The sequence below is a fragment of the Diplotaxodon limnothrissa genome, linkage group LG23, assembly GCF_057381915.1.
Source record: "Diplotaxodon limnothrissa isolate DT_005_m linkage group LG23, D_limnothrissa_male_GT1.1, whole genome shotgun sequence".
Taxonomy (NCBI): Eukaryota; Metazoa; Chordata; class Actinopteri; order Cichliformes; family Cichlidae; genus Diplotaxodon; species Diplotaxodon limnothrissa.
The window spans coordinates 12,036,364-12,051,831 of NC_140617.1; the positions used below are offsets into that span (position 1 = coordinate 12,036,364).

General features: G+C 41.8%; 1 protein-coding gene across 1 annotated transcript; it reads left to right on the top strand.

The window, feature by feature from the left end:
• Nucleotides 1-544: 544 nt before the first annotated feature.
• map2k2a (mitogen-activated protein kinase kinase 2a) lies at nucleotides 545-12,304 on the top strand. The gene is made up of 11 exons (XM_085348915.1): nucleotides 545-1,279; nucleotides 1,471-1,681; nucleotides 3,398-3,544; nucleotides 3,702-3,779; nucleotides 4,768-4,819; nucleotides 7,485-7,609; nucleotides 8,192-8,405; nucleotides 9,660-9,724; nucleotides 9,818-9,879; nucleotides 10,432-10,477; nucleotides 10,591-12,304. The coding sequence occupies exons 1-11, from the start codon at nucleotides 1,191-1,193 to the stop codon at nucleotides 10,699-10,701; spliced, it is 1,200 nt and encodes a 399-aa protein (XP_085205041.1). The 5' UTR covers nucleotides 545-1,190; the 3' UTR covers nucleotides 10,702-12,304.
• The last annotated feature ends 3,164 nt before the right edge of the window (nucleotides 12,305-15,468 follow it).

A 15,468-nucleotide genomic window follows, 5' to 3' on the forward strand; every position in this document is an offset into this window, starting at 1 on the left:
ACTCAATCGAATTTTACCGGTAGAGCATGGACAAAAAAGACCCCATAAAATATTAGTGCATATATGGACATTTTTCTAAAAAGAAATCATTTTTTTAAACTGTACAACACTCCGCCCCCCCTAAAAAATACAGTTTTTTACGATGTACAATTAAGAAGAAGAAAATCGCTCCCAGGTGGGGTCTTTTATATTTTTAGTTTCATATCACGATCGTTTCTGATTTAAGATTAAGTGAAACTATCTTCACTTGAGCCTGTTATTGCCAACCACCGCCAGCAGATGGCAGCAAACACTGCCCCCCTCTTCTGTTCTTGTGTGTTTACTTATTACTAATAAATACAAAAAGCTGCACAGGGCAGATGACATATGGTTAAAATGAGCTTGTTCCTCGTTAAAAACAATGTACTGGAGGTGTTACCACAAACTGCATATGTCATCCACCCACCCATGAGATTTTTTCTTTTTCTTTTTGCATATCTCGTATCAACTTGCCAAAGCCAATCTCGCGCTATTTATCACGGGCTCTCCCTGTTGGTGTCAGGTCTGATGCTGCAGGCAGCTGCTTGCTTCCTGTATTAGCCACAGTCCTTTTCGCTGCTTGATAACCCCACACCCCGGACTGTATCGCGGACGGATTTACTTTTCGTACCCCGCCCTCTCGCTTAGGGAAACAAGCCGAGTCGGTGTCCCGGTGTAGCTGCCGGTAAAAGCGTGGCAGGCGGCCCCGTGTGCTGTGAGAGGCGGCTGCAGGTTCGGACTGAGAGGCGCAAGGCACGAGTTTGCAGGAGGTAGCGCTAGTTAGCAGGAGCAGCTAGGTGGCTAATGGCTAGCAGCAGCAGGTAGAAAACCAAGAAGAAGCTGAGTGACAGAAATGTCTAAACCTCGAATTCTATAAGTCAGTTAAACCGAAGAAGCTGTCTGACTTTTAAAGAGCACATCGTGGTGATAGGTTTTACCAGATTAACTAAGTGACATGCTTCCGAAAGTGTACTAACTTAGCCTAACGTTAGCTAGCCAAGTTATACTAGAGCTGATCCTGTTGCTTTTTAATACTGACTTTCACACGAGGGAAAGGTTAGGCTAGCAGCAGCCCACTTCACTGCAGTTTTGTGCTTCTTTTTTAATTTTTTGCCTTTTTCGTTAATTTTATTTTTAAATTTTGGACAAAGTCGATTCGGGTTGTTATTGAAATGGGCCCCAAAAGAAAACCCGGTCCCCTTAATATTACGCCCATTGGAGAGGGACAGGCCACCTCCAACACCATTGATGCTGCATCTGAGTAAGTGCTGTGCCTTATGATTAATTGTGTTAAACCACTGAATCGTGAATTGCTTTGTCCTTATACCGAGGTAATTGGCTGTTACTGGAGTTGCACAAGATTTCGTTCTGCACCACCGTACAAGGAGGTGCATATGTTAATTCTCACTCCTTTTAAGGAACTCTGCTAAACCAAATGCCACCTCCTTACAGAGCCAACCTCGAGGCCTTACAGAAGAAGCTGGGGGAGCTGGACCTGGATGAACAGCAGAGGAAACGGCTGGAAGCCTTTCTCACCCAGAAAGCCCAGGTTGGGGAGCTGAAGGATGAAGATTTCGAACCCATATGTGAGCTGGGTGCAGGAAACGGAGGGGTGGTCAACAAAGTCCGCCACAAACCCTCGGGCTTGGTCATGGCTCGGAAGGTGAAGAATGATTGTTTAACAGCTGTTCTCCAAGTGAAAGTAAAAAAAACTGCATTCCACTTCAAGTCTAAGATGTTATCAGTGCACCATGTCTGGAAACGCCTCTTTCTGGAGAAAGACAAGGGAACTGAAAATAATAAAACGGTTACAACAAAACGGTTAGTTTTGAAGTTCAGAAACAAAAATGTTTCAGGTAAATGTCAAAGATATGCCTGAGGTATTTTATTGGCAGCGCCTGAGCTGCATAGCTCAGCTTATCAAAGAGCGCCAACACATTTTTTTCCATTGTGAAATGTTTTGTTTATATTACCTTCACTTTTTTTTTTTTTAACGACAAACCCTAATGGCATCCTTATCACAAGTATTATCTTATCTTGTGTGCTTTTACGAAAGATATTTGCCATTATGTTACACTTTTTTAAATTTCCTTTCACACTATCAAAGTGTAGTTTCATACACTAAATACTTATCTCTTAGTATCTATCTCTTTGTGGGTATATAAGAATGAATGTAGTAAGTTATCTAGACTTTATACAGATGTGGCAGCAGCAGTCTAAGCGAGCTCAGGCTTGAGGCCTGTGGATGTCAGTTGAACCTTTGTTGAAAGTTCTTCTAAACTGGAGACATTTCTCAGAGATTATGGTCCATGCGGACATAATGGTATTATGAAGCTGCTGCAGATCCATGATGTGAATCTCTGGTTTCACAACATTTCAAAGGTTCTTGACATCTGGTGGCTGTGGAGGCCATTTGACTGCAGTGAACTTACTGTTGTGTTCAAAAAAATAGTTTGATGTGATCGTTGTGACATTGCATTATCCTGCTAGAAGCAGCCATCAGAGGATGGTACACTGTGGCCATAGGATAGACAAGGTCAGCAGTTATAGTCATGTAGGCTGTGGTGTTTGAACAATGTTTATTTGGTACCAAGGGACTCAAAGTGTGTGAGGAAACTGTCCCCCACACCAGCAGCCTGGACCATTGATACAAGGCAGGATGGATCCGTGCTTTCATGTTGTTTACACCAAATGCAGAAATCAAGACTTATCAGATCAAGCCTTCTACTGTTCACATTTAGTGAGATGTGCAAGTTGTAGCCTCAGTTTCCTGTTCTTTGCTGACAGGAATGGTACCCGCTGTGGGTTTTTGTTGCTGTAGCCAATCTGCTTGAAGGTTCAAAGCAATGTGCAGTCAGAGATGTTCTTCTGCATACCTTGGTTGCAATGAGTGACTATTTGAGTTACTGTTGCCTTCCCATTGACTCAAAGCTCTACGGCCATTGCATCAGCAAGTATTTTTGCTCAGAACTGCTGCTGCTCACTGGATATTTTCTCTTTTTTTGGACCCTGGAGATGGTTGTGTGGGAGAATCCCATTAGATCAGCAGTTTCTAAAATACTCAGACCAGCCTGCCTGGCACCAACAACCATGTTCAGTCACTTTAATCACCTTTCATCCCCATTCTTATCGTCTGAACTTCAGCAGCTCGTTTTGACCACGAGTACATGCCTAAATGCACAGAGTTGCTGCCGTTTGTTGCTGATTAGCTATTTGTGTTTTAATGAGCAGTCGAGCAGGTGTGCCTAACAAAGTGCCACAAGTGTAAAAAGGGGACTTCAGGCGGTGTAACTGCATCGTCTGCATGCAACTTAAATTAAAACAGTATTTCGTTTCTGTGTTTTGTTTTTGTTTTGTTTTTTGTTTTTTTTCTCGTCAGTTGATCCACCTGGAAATCAAACCTGCCATCAGAAACCAGATTATCAGAGAACTGCAGGTCCTGCATGAATGCAACTCGCCCTATATTGTGGGCTTCTATGGCGCCTTCTACAGCGATGGAGAGATCAGCATCTGTATGGAGCACATGGTGAGAGACAAAGATTGTTAGCTGCAATTTCTTTGTGAGACTGGAATCGATTTTGCGAATCGCATCACCTGAGAATTCTTATGTTGTGCAACACACACGTTCCCACAGCTACAGGCAGTTTTGTCTGTCTTAACATGGGCTGTTTTGGTCTCTGCAGGATGGCGGATCCTTGGACCAGGTTCTTAAAGAAGCCAGAAGAATCCCAGAAGAAATCCTTGGAAAAGTTAGCATAGCTGTGCGTACACCGTTGATGTTTTACTTTGTTTGTTTGTTTTTGTTTTGTGGCTTTAGGTGTTTATTTACAGGCTGTAAAATATGATTCGCTTCACAAGTCTTCTCACATGAACTGTGGACGATGTCAGGAGAGTCGGGCCTGATAAGTTTCTGAAATTGATAACGTGACACAGCAGGTCAACATCAGACACATTTTCACTCTGGTTTAGACGAGTTCGCTTCCTGATGTTTTGAGGCAGGAGGCTCTGCAGAATAATTTCTGCTTTCTTTTCTTAATCTCCAAAAATCAGAGCAGTCAGACTCTTTGGCAGCTGGTGGTTAAAGTGTACTTAATGTCGACTTTGTCGGTCATTCACGTTCTCACATCCCATCAGGTAATGTTTAGAAAGGTTTACGGCTGGAGGTGATGTGTGAAAATAATTCTGGACTCGAGGATTTTAAGGCGTTTCTGACCACAAAGCAGATTTTCTGAGAAGGTCATATCCTATTTATTACACAATTTTAAACATGTCCACTAGGGTAAAATGAAGAAATTCAAATATTTTATATCCAGAAGATCAAAGGAAAACTTTTACAGTTAACACTGAACTGTGATGTGAGATGCTCTGCACAGCACTTAAGGTTAAGAGATATTGACCGTAGTCACATATTGAGCTAAATGAATCCTGTGTCCACCTGTAATTGTGGACAGCATATGGATGTATGCTGGATGCTTAAATTTTGACCACAGAGCGACTTAATCCAACACCTTTTTCTTTTGAAATATAGTTGCTGTTCGAATTTGGCAGCAATATAAACAAAAGGGTTGTGCCTATTTTTGCATGTGTGCTGTTCTTTGTGGTTTCGCTTGTGGTTGTGATGTTGCTCAACTAGCTGTGTGTTGTCCAATAATGCATAAGTTGCATGCACAGTACAGTCCCGTGTGTGTGGACTCCTAGATTGTATGTCTGTAAACTGAATGTTTTGGGGGGGTTTTTTCTCCTTTACAGGTGTTGAGGGGATTGGCATATCTGCGAGAGAAGCACCAGATCATGCACAGAGGTAATGCTGTTCTTGAGTCCTGATAAATTACAGTTGTGCTCAAAATCTCATTTGGAACACTTTCAAATCTCTGCAGTATATTAAAGCCCAAATATGGAGTTTGTTTGTAACACAGTGATTTCATAGAGTTATTTGGGTTTGGATAAAATATAAAATATGTGGCACGTCAGCCTCATTTGATAATAGGTTATCAGTGTTTTTGTAGACACTTCTTAGAGACATCCGGTTGAGATTCAGATCATGGATTATAGTTTCTTAAACTATAAGATAAAGCTTTTTGGACATTAGGTCTGATCGGTATTTCCAGACGTCTGAACTTCGGTTAGTGTAACCACTTGAAATGCACCACATCCAGTCAACGGGCGCCAGTAGTATCTGTACTTCTTCATTTGAATTTGTATTAATTGTCTTCATTGCTCTCCCTTCACATGCATCAGCATCTTAAGAGCTTTAGCACACGTATGCACATACGGGACCAGCTATTTTTTGGGGGGGGAAATAACAAGTTTCTCATCAAGGGAATTTGTAGAATAAACATTGTCCTCATGAAAACATTATTTGTATTCATTGAAATGACAGGTCACAGCATCTCAGGCAGGTTTTTCTCTGCACACAAGTGAGGACACATGGGTGTGCTGTTGTGAAAATTACTGAGAAAGGGAGCAGCAAGAAGTGCATCGTGCAGTGAAGTTTCAGTGCTACAGGGTCGGTGGTACTCCAGGACAGAGTTGTCTGTGAGCTCAGGCGGTAATTACAGCCTCTCAGATGTGATTATAGAGCAACCGCACCCTGTTGACCCCTCCCTCCACGTCTCCCTCCATCTTTCTCCCGCTCTTTCATGCCATTTCTTTCTCAGCTTCTCCTCACGTGTCCTTGGTCGGTGGGAGGGGGTCATACACCGCAGAGGACAGATTGCAGGGCTCAGTCCTACACCATTATTTTGCAGGATGTTTTTCAGCTATGAATTGGATATGTGGAGGACTGGGCTTGTTTACAACAGGGACTCAGCAAGAGCTGGGAGCTCTGTACATGCCACCCGTGGCCTGCACGGAAGACTGTAGTCCTGTTTTCAATATTTCTATGAAGCATGAACGATCTGTATTTGTGAGAAAGCGTTTTCTATCCATCGTGGAAAGCATAGGTTCATGGTATTGTCTCACATAAAAACTGGGATACAAACAATAGATGAACGTAAATGTTTTCCCTACATATATCACAGTATTCTTATAGGAGGGACTCGCCAGAGAATCGCTTTAGTTGTTTTTATTGCTGCAAAGTGAAATTGTGAAGCGGACAGGCTGATCGGACAGCCTAGGTCAACTTGTATGGACGAGCATGTATGGACTACAGTGCTATTGCACACATTTTGAATGAGAGACCTGAGTCACCAGTCTTCTGTGAGATAACGAGCTGTTATAGACTCATATGAATCTGAAAATCAGAATCCAGGAAAGGTTGTGATGGGGTAAAATGTGATGCCGTCATGCTTCTGAGTTCCAGAAGCTCGAGCATGTAAGAGAAATCCACAAGATTGTGGTCGCAAGTAGGGGGATGGATTGTGTTGCTTTCTTGGCTCATTCTGAATTGGAAGATACCAGGATGCCAACCTAAGTATGTCAAGTGTTGGTTGGCTTCTTTGGTTGAACCGATTTAACTTTGCCGTGGTCAGCTAACGTTATCTCAGGATGGCCGAACGTGAGATGAGCATTTGTGTTTGTAGTTTTCTCAGATTATTTTTAACGTTCGTAGGAAACTTTTTTTTTCTTCTTTGTCCCATTCTACCACTAAAAGATTAAATTTCTATTTAGAGGTTACATCATAAACTATTGATATTTGGTGTCCCTCTTTTAATTATCACGCAAAATATCGAAATGCTGTGCTCTCACTTCACACATGTATAAGCACATAATGCTAGTTTCAGCGACATTAAAAGTCATGTCATTTTGTCAGTCAAACTTGGGTCAGATTTATGTTCCTTACAGCTTCAATTCTCCCCATGATGGAGAGAAAGAAACAGGCAAAACAAAATAAAAGCAGACATGATAGATGTGCCTTTTTGGGCATGTGCAGTTTTCACGAGAGCAAAGCAGAGAAAGGTGACCTGGGGCCCATTCAGACATCAAGCAAGGGGGGTTTACAAACACGTTCGCAAAGCTCTATAGAGTTCAGTGCAAAAAGTTTTAGGAAATTAAGATGTTTAAATGTGCAGCAGCTGCTGTAGCCGCCACATCTTAGAGACACAGAAATGCACAGGAAAAACATGTTATCACCATGTCTGCAACAGCCTGCAACAAACACACTGAAAAACTGTGCGTGTGTGTCAAGGAGTAATTATTCTATTTTTAAAGGTACAAGGTGGTCACACCAAGTATTCATTTGTTTTCCTTGTTCTCTGTACTTTGTATTTGAAGAAAAAAATGTTAATGGTATTATTTCTGAAAATGACAATTCCTAAATGTTTTGCACAGAAGCGTGCAAATCAGAACACCAGTATAGCAGTGTCTGCTGTTTCTTTAGGTATAATTTAGTAATAAATCTGTGCTTTCTCTTGCATACAGAAACTTGTAAGCCAAAGGAATGACAGATGAAACACAGTATGAAGAAGAGCCTCTTCTTTTAAATGTAATGCGCATTTGTTTTTGTCCATGTCCCCTCTGCCATGTAGACGTCAAGCCCTCCAACATACTGGTCAACTCTCGTGGGGAGATCAAGCTGTGCGACTTCGGTGTTAGCGGCCAGCTCATAGATTCCATGGCCAACTCCTTTGTTGGAACGCGCTCCTACATGTCGGTGAGTCAGCTCTGCCCGCCTGCGCCCCCACCCCTTTTCCTCTGGCCCTATCCCCACTTTCCTTCTCCACTCTTCTCACATGGCTCTTGTTCTCTGGTTCCACCCTCTGCCTTCCTTTCCTCTGGCCCTCCCTCACTCCCCTGCCAAGAACCACGGGCTGTACCCAGGAAGGGCTCTTTGGCAATGAGGGAGGCAACTGTGCTTGAGCTTTCTCGTCCTTTCCCCTCACTCTTAGATACCTGGTGGGTGCAGTGCCAAAAGCTGCTTGTGTGTCTAATCCTACTCCCAAAAAAGCACCTCTGGTGCAGAGAAGCTTGCCCTTTGATTGCAATTCCTAAAACACGCACACACCTGTCCTTGCTCACCCCTAAAACAGTCCAAAGTTGCTGTCCACTTCCTGCCAAACCCTCTTCTCTGTCCTCTTGCCCTAACCACACCCCACCTCTGCTTGCCATAACACCCCCCTCCTCTTCTCTTCCCACTTCTCTCCTCCACTTCCTGTGCCTTCGCCGCCCAGCCCTCTCTCCTGCTTGGCGTCTTGGCTTCACCGGCTCTGTGACGTAGTTATGTGTTTCTCAACAGCCGGAGAGACTGCAGGGCACTCATTACTCGGTTCAGTCTGACGTGTGGAGCATGGGTCTGTCTCTGGTAGAGCTGGCGATTGGCCGCTACCCCATCCCCCCACCAGACGCCAGAGAACTGGAGGCCATCTTTGGACGGGCCGTTGTGGATGGGGCTGAGGGAGAGCCTCACGTCAACATGCAGAGGCCTAGACCACCCGGAAGGCCTATAAGTGGTATGAAGGGCAATAGCACACACACGTGCCTATAAACTTATGCAGATTACTTGAATATTTGTGCTCATATTATGCTTTGTGGGTTTTCTCCTCCCTTTAGTGTCTTGTTTACGGTTTTGTGTATGCAAAAGATTTGTGAAGTCTGCAACGAAGGGAGTTATACTCTCCCAAAAGCAAACATTGCTCCTAACCTTACCGAGGCCAGTGTGTAACACTTTTCCATAATGCTTGACTAGCAGCTACTCTGGCGTGGCCTCGTGCAGTGTATGAGTGGATGCCTCACAGCGAACTCTGAAATATCTCAACCAAATTTTCTGTTGTTGGCTTTAAGAACAAACATTAGTCTTTATGCACTCCTAGCATCTGAGGAACTGGAAGCCTAGCGGGTAAGGGTTTGTTTGTTTTTTGTTGTTGTTGTTTGACAATCCTGTCCTCACAGCAGTGGAAAAGTTGGCATGTTAATTGGCAGTTTTGGCTGCCAATTAACATGCCAACTTTGACTCTACTTTGACTGTATGCTCAGAGCTGACTCACAGGTCACAGCTATGTCAAAATCATAATGCAATGGACAATCAGAAAATGTGGAAATTTGAAGATGTGACTTTTGACAGGGTGAGGGTTAGCCTTTTGTGCAACTGGGCTGTCTATGTTCACACTTCCAATGGTATACATGTTTTTAACAAAACCCCCACGGTACATTCATAATTCAGCAACAGTAATGCATGAAATCGTTTTCATGCATTAACCTGTCTGGCATCCACAGGAGAATAGAGCAATCACATTCTGGTTGTGTGGTCCAACTTTGTAATTTTGAATAAAGCCAAAAAAATCTTTATTGATCCTCATGGGGAAACATAATCTCTGCACTTAACTAGTCTCTAGCCTTGCTGAAGAGCTTTACATGACAGTTGAGTCGTCCAGTAGAGATGACTGGGCTCACAGTACCTAAATTTAATTTTTTTAAAAATAAAAGAGAAATGGTTATGTGCAAACTTGAACTTTACATCACAATTCCCCAAATACACATGCAGACTTCAGGAATGATTACTCAGCCCTGGTGTCAGCTGTTGGTGTCTGCAACAGACTATAATGGCTGCCTTAAAGAGACAAGAGCTCATACAGAGCTTTTGGCAGCACGAGAGCTGCTGTGTTGTTGTACAGTTTGAGAAAATGCACAGTAAAATTAAAACTAAAGCATTTAAATGTATTCTAAAGAAGACTAACCAGAGATTGTGTCTGTTTCTTTTCCCACAGGATCTGGGATGGACAGCAGACCTGCCATGGCCATCTTTGAACTTTTGGACTACATTGTCAATGAGGTCTGAGCAATGTCTGTTTTTTCCACAGTATGAACAAACACTCACATCTTTCCTCAGTCAGTGTATAATCTTTAACTCTTGCTTCCTCCTCAGCCACCCCCCAAACTGCCGCTTGGTGTCTTCACCAGTGACTTCCAGGACTTTGTGACAAAATGGTGAGCACCGAATGTGACGTTTGTCTTTCTTTTCTCAGCTCATGAAGAATTATGAAAGGAAGCTATTCAGAAAACTTTGACATTTCCAAATTGCTTCACACACCTGTTGCAAGAGTTGTTTGTAATTAAATGCATGCATGTAGTTTTTGTGCTTGTGCAGGTTTGAGGTGGTTAGGAAACAAGTCAGCACCACACTCTGATAAAGATCCCGTCTGGACTAGTGATAAAAATAACGTTTTTGCCATAATAGTTCAGAATAGTATCTACTGTTCTTTACCTTTTTAAAAAGTCTATGAATACAGAGATATTGTTTCAGATACTTGTTGCACATGTTTCTACATCAGTCTTGTCTAAAGTCTATACTGCACTGCGGCTGATGTCAAAACTACTAAAGAACATGCGTGCATACATGGTAAACTCGTGTTTTAAGGTGAACTCTGAAACAGAACAAGGCCTTCTAGCATCTAACCCTCTGCATATACATGGTGAACGACATGCATGCAAAGGATATTTTACTTATGTTTAACATATTTATCTCATTTTTGTCTGCAGTTTGATTAAAAACCCAGCCGAGAGAGCGGATCTGAAGATGCTCATGGTGGGCACCCTAATATTTATTATAATTTTATTATTTTTAATTTGATACTTAACCCATCTGTTTTTTTTAGTTTTTCTGATAACAATAAAAACTGAAGTTTCATTTTTCCTTAGAGTCACACATTCATCAAGCGATCAGAAGTGGAGGAAGTGGACTTTGCCGGCTGGTTGTGCAAAACCATGGGCCTCAACCAGCCCAGCACTCCCACCCGCGGCGCCGAGTGACCGGGCTCCCACGCTGCCCTGCCACGTCTCGGGACCTCTGTGCGTACACGTGCATATCCTGTACGTGTACACACAGAAGCTCTCACAAATATTGGCACTTTTTTCTTGTTGCTATAGCTTCAAACAGTTTTTGTTCCCCCTCCCCAGTTATTTCTTCACCAGCAGCAGGGCCCATTGAGTCATTGTACTGTAAGACCACAGCTTCACCTTGACAGTGTCGAGAGCAGCCACAGCTCATTTTTCCACACTGCTACAGAGGATGTAAAGCACTGAAGGGCTGCCAGTGTGTCAGCTAAATTTGCTTTGACAAACTTATTTTGTATTGTCAGATATTCTGTATTAACCTTTTCTATGGCAATGGGTGATGGCACATGGGACTGTATTTTATTAAATAACCTGCTGTAGAGATTTGGTGGAAATCGTAGGGAAATCAAAGCATATTATCTACTTGCAAACTCGCGATTGCTTTTATTGAAGGTAAATGCAGCTACTTTAATTAGAATCATAAATGCTAAAAGGTTCTGTTGCAATTACCTGCAATATAATAATCGAGTTTGAGAGTAGAATCCAGGGCAAATGAGCGTGTAAGGAGTCATTTTCACTTTTTTGGCAAATGAACAATGTCACAAACCAAAGAGGGTACTCACAACTACTACTTTTTTTTTTTCCTGATGGCTGATCTTTTTCTTGTGTGCAGATTCATGAACAGTATGAAACTGTAATTTGAATGTTCTCATTTTCTTAGTCAGTGATCTAAGTGTTGATTGACATCATTTCTTCAGCATTTATTTCAATTTGCATCCCACACTCGGTCTCACATGGGAGGACACACATGCCGTTATATGCCAAAATGTGTTTGACATTGAGGAAACAAAAATGTATTCATGGGACAATATAGCATGGTTTATTATCTTCTAATACTGTTTGTGTATTTGGTTTCCCAACTCATGATGGGGATGATTAGGTGGTGTTTTTATCAGAATCCTGAATCTGCAATGTTTAAGAGATTTCAATCATGTTGGCTTTATTTGACATTTTCTTTCTATGTTGTCTGTCTGTACTTTCCCCCTGAGGTGTATATATTTTCACCGTACCGCTACATGTGGCGCTCTGAGCTTTCTCCTTGGATGCAGCCAACCCGGAGGCTCGCTCTTGAAAGATTTCGGTTGAATTATTGCTAAAATGCTTTTCCTTGTGATTAAACCCAGTTAATTTTGTTAAAAGTACAACCTGACTTCAAGTGGGACATCAGACTTCTCAAGTCGTACAAAGGGTCTGACCGAGCATTGTAACCCAGGTCAGTATTGGTGGTGGTTTTACTTACTATCCTGCTGTCTTGCTAGAGCTCTTGTATCCTCTGCTTATGGCTGCCCTTTCTTATCCCCTCCCCCACCCCCCAAAAAATGTGCATTTGTAAAGAGCAAAATGGATGCATTGTCACCTGTATGTGTACAAAGCTATATACAAAAATTACAGTACTATTTTGCAGTCTTAATACACAAATCCTTGATTTATGTAAATGACAAGAGTCATTTTATTATAATATAAAATGTGTTGGGTATGGATATAATGTATTAAAAAAAAAGTTTAAAATAAAACCTATTTGTGAATGTACTGCAACATTTCCTTGTCATTTATAGCAGACATTAAAGTCCGCATTATGCATCCACACTAGCTGGCCACTTTTTTAGGTACACATTGCTAATCCTGAGTTGGACCTTTTTTAAATTTCACACATGCCTTAAATAAAGAAATGACAAATTCTCATCATGGGTTAGATTATGGGATATATTTACATGATGGTGTCATTCAGTTCCTGTAGTCGTGTTCTACTGATTCCCAAAAGTGCTTTAATGACTTGGTACCTTGTGACCCAACTGTGTTGGGATTTTTAACATGGTGTGTTATCCTGCTGGAAGCAGCCAAGATGAATATACTGAACATGGATGGCAACAACAGTCAGTCAGGCTGTAGCGTTTCAGCGTGGCTCAAAGTGTGCCAGGTCATGACCCCCGCCTCCCCCACACACACATTTACACCAGCAGCAGCAGCCTAAACTGTAAACGGCAGGATTCTGACTTTACCATCCAAATGTTGCAGCAGAAATCCACACTTATCACAACAGGCAATATTTTCCACTCTTTTGTTGCCTAATTTTTGTCAGTTGTATCCTCAGTTTCCTGTTCTCAGCTGACAAGAGTGGCACCCAGTGTGGTCTTCTGCTGCTCTAGCACTGCTAAGTTTTGTGTTCACAGATTGCTCTTCTGCACACCTTGGAAATTAGTTACTTTTATTTTCTTATAAGCTTAAGTAGTCAGGCCTATCTCCTCTGACGTCAAAAAAGGTGTTTTCACCCAGATAACCACTGCTCACTGGATATTTTCTCTTTTTCAGACAGTTCTCTGCAAATGGTGGTTGTGTGGGAAAACGCAGTAAATCAACAATTTCTACAGAACTCAGACCAGGCTGTCTGGAAAAATCACCTTGCCACATTCAGTCAGTTAAATCGTCTTTCTTCTCCAACCTGGTGCTCGGTTTGAGCTTCAGCAGGTTGTCCTAACTATGACTTCTTTTCTAAATGCACTGAGCTGCTGCCATGTGATTGGCTGTTTAGATAAAGAGGAAATTAACAGGTGTGTCTAATAAAACTGCCTGAGAGTGTAGCCCCTTTAATTTGAATAGTTAAGATATGCAAACTGCAGCTAGCTTTTTCTTCAGCTTTTAATCATTAATTTTAAAGAAATTAGTAACTAAGGATTAAAAAAAGATGAAATAAAAATACAATTTGGCTACATGTTTACAAAATCTTACTTTTAGTGCATAGTCTGAATTTTGAGTGGCAGGTAGTAAGTGGGATTAGCTTGATGGCTTTAGTATTTCTTAATTATTGCCTGTGGAGCTGTTCTGATTGGCTGACAGAATTCCGTACATCAGTGCTGGTAACCCTAGCAACAGTGCCCTGAGTAGGGATAGCCTAGTTAGCTAACTTTGATGGTTAACACCTAAATGGCGACTGGAATCCAGGCTGCTGAATGCTGACTTCAGCGCGGTAAGTTTTATTCTTTATATTTTTTAATGTAATTTTTAAAAACTTTTGGGGCAGTGTTACTTTAGCATTGAGTGGCAGATCGAAACTACGCTAAAAAAAAATAAATAAAACAAACGGAGGCAGAAGTAACTTAGAGGCCGAGCACCGCCGCTTGGCTGCTCTAGTTCTGTTCAGTTCAGTTTCTATTTATATAACCATTATATAACCATTAGACGACCCCCTGTGAGCAAGCACTTGGCGTCAGTGGGAAGGAAAAACACTCTTTTAACAGGAAGAATCTTCGGCAGATCCAGGCTCCAGACTCTATTACTTCTGTTCCACTGTATTTGGTATGCAAATAATGTGCATTTTATTCTATATTATTGAATTTAAAGCTTTATTTACTTATTTTAGAGATTTTAATGTATTATGCGTTTTTTATTAGATAAACATACTCAGTATTACATGAGTAATAAAAATTTTTTAAAAAGGTGTCCACATTGTTAATGAACATGCATAATTTTGAAAAGGCCCATTCCCCGTAATGAGTAAATTTACTTTAGATATTTTACTATAGATATTTACTACATGTGTATGATTAAACAGTTATTTTATATGAAGCACTTTTCTGGCTCTGCCAATTTTCACGTTATAGGCACATAGCTGCACATGAGCCTAAAAAAACACAAACAATGATTTCTGTCCTGGTTTTCTGTACTGTGTTTGTTTCTGATCTAATATTCTGATTTCCTCTGGGTCACCCACATTGGAAAAAATTTTGGTAACACCCGCTGCGTGTTTCTAATGCAGTGTGGCCGTACTGGGCTGGAACAGAATAAACGAGTTAGAGACCTTATTAAATTTTACCAAAGATCATGAACACATGCCCGGTGAATGTTGGTAGAGAAGTGTTTGGTCCGTAACTAAGTAACCATTCTTTTAAAGACAGAAGTGAATGCTATTAACTGGACAGATCCCCTGACATTAATCCAGTTGTATATTCTTTGCTATATTTGCGATGGAGCACTCTCTGCTTTACCTCTCTTGTGTTGGCTGACCCCAGGTATTTAAACTCATCTGCTCCTTGCAGCTTGACTGTTACATCTGTCTCCCTGTCATTCAGGTATTCTGTCTTCCTTTTCCTGACTGTCATTCCTCTTCTCTAAGAGCATACCTCCACCTCTGAAGGCTCTCGTCCACATGCTACCTACTCTCACTACAGATCACAGTCTCATTTGAAGAGTCCTGTCTGACCTCATCTCTCAACCTGTCCACACTGCAAACAAGAAGAGGCTCAGAGCAGATCCCAATGTAATCCCACCCCCACCTTAACGCCATCTGTCACTCTTACCTCACGCCTCACCGCTGCCTCTGTCCTCATACATGTCCTGCACTACCCTCACATACTGCTCTGCCATTCCTGACTTCCTCGTGCAGTGCCACAGTTCCTCTCTCAGCAGCCAATTATCTGCTTTTTCTGATCCGCAAAGACACAGTGTAGCTCCATCTGACTTTCTCTGTACTTCTCCATTGACACTCTCAAAATAAAGATCACATCTGTAGGGCTCTTTCTCAGCATGAAGCCATACTGCTGATCACTGATCGTCACCTCTCATCTTAACCTAGATTCAACAAATCTTTCCTACAGCTTTACGGTGTGTCTCATCAGCTTTATCCCTGTGTATTTACTACAGCTCTGCACATCAGTCTTGTTCTTGAAAATCAGTCCAGTGCACTTC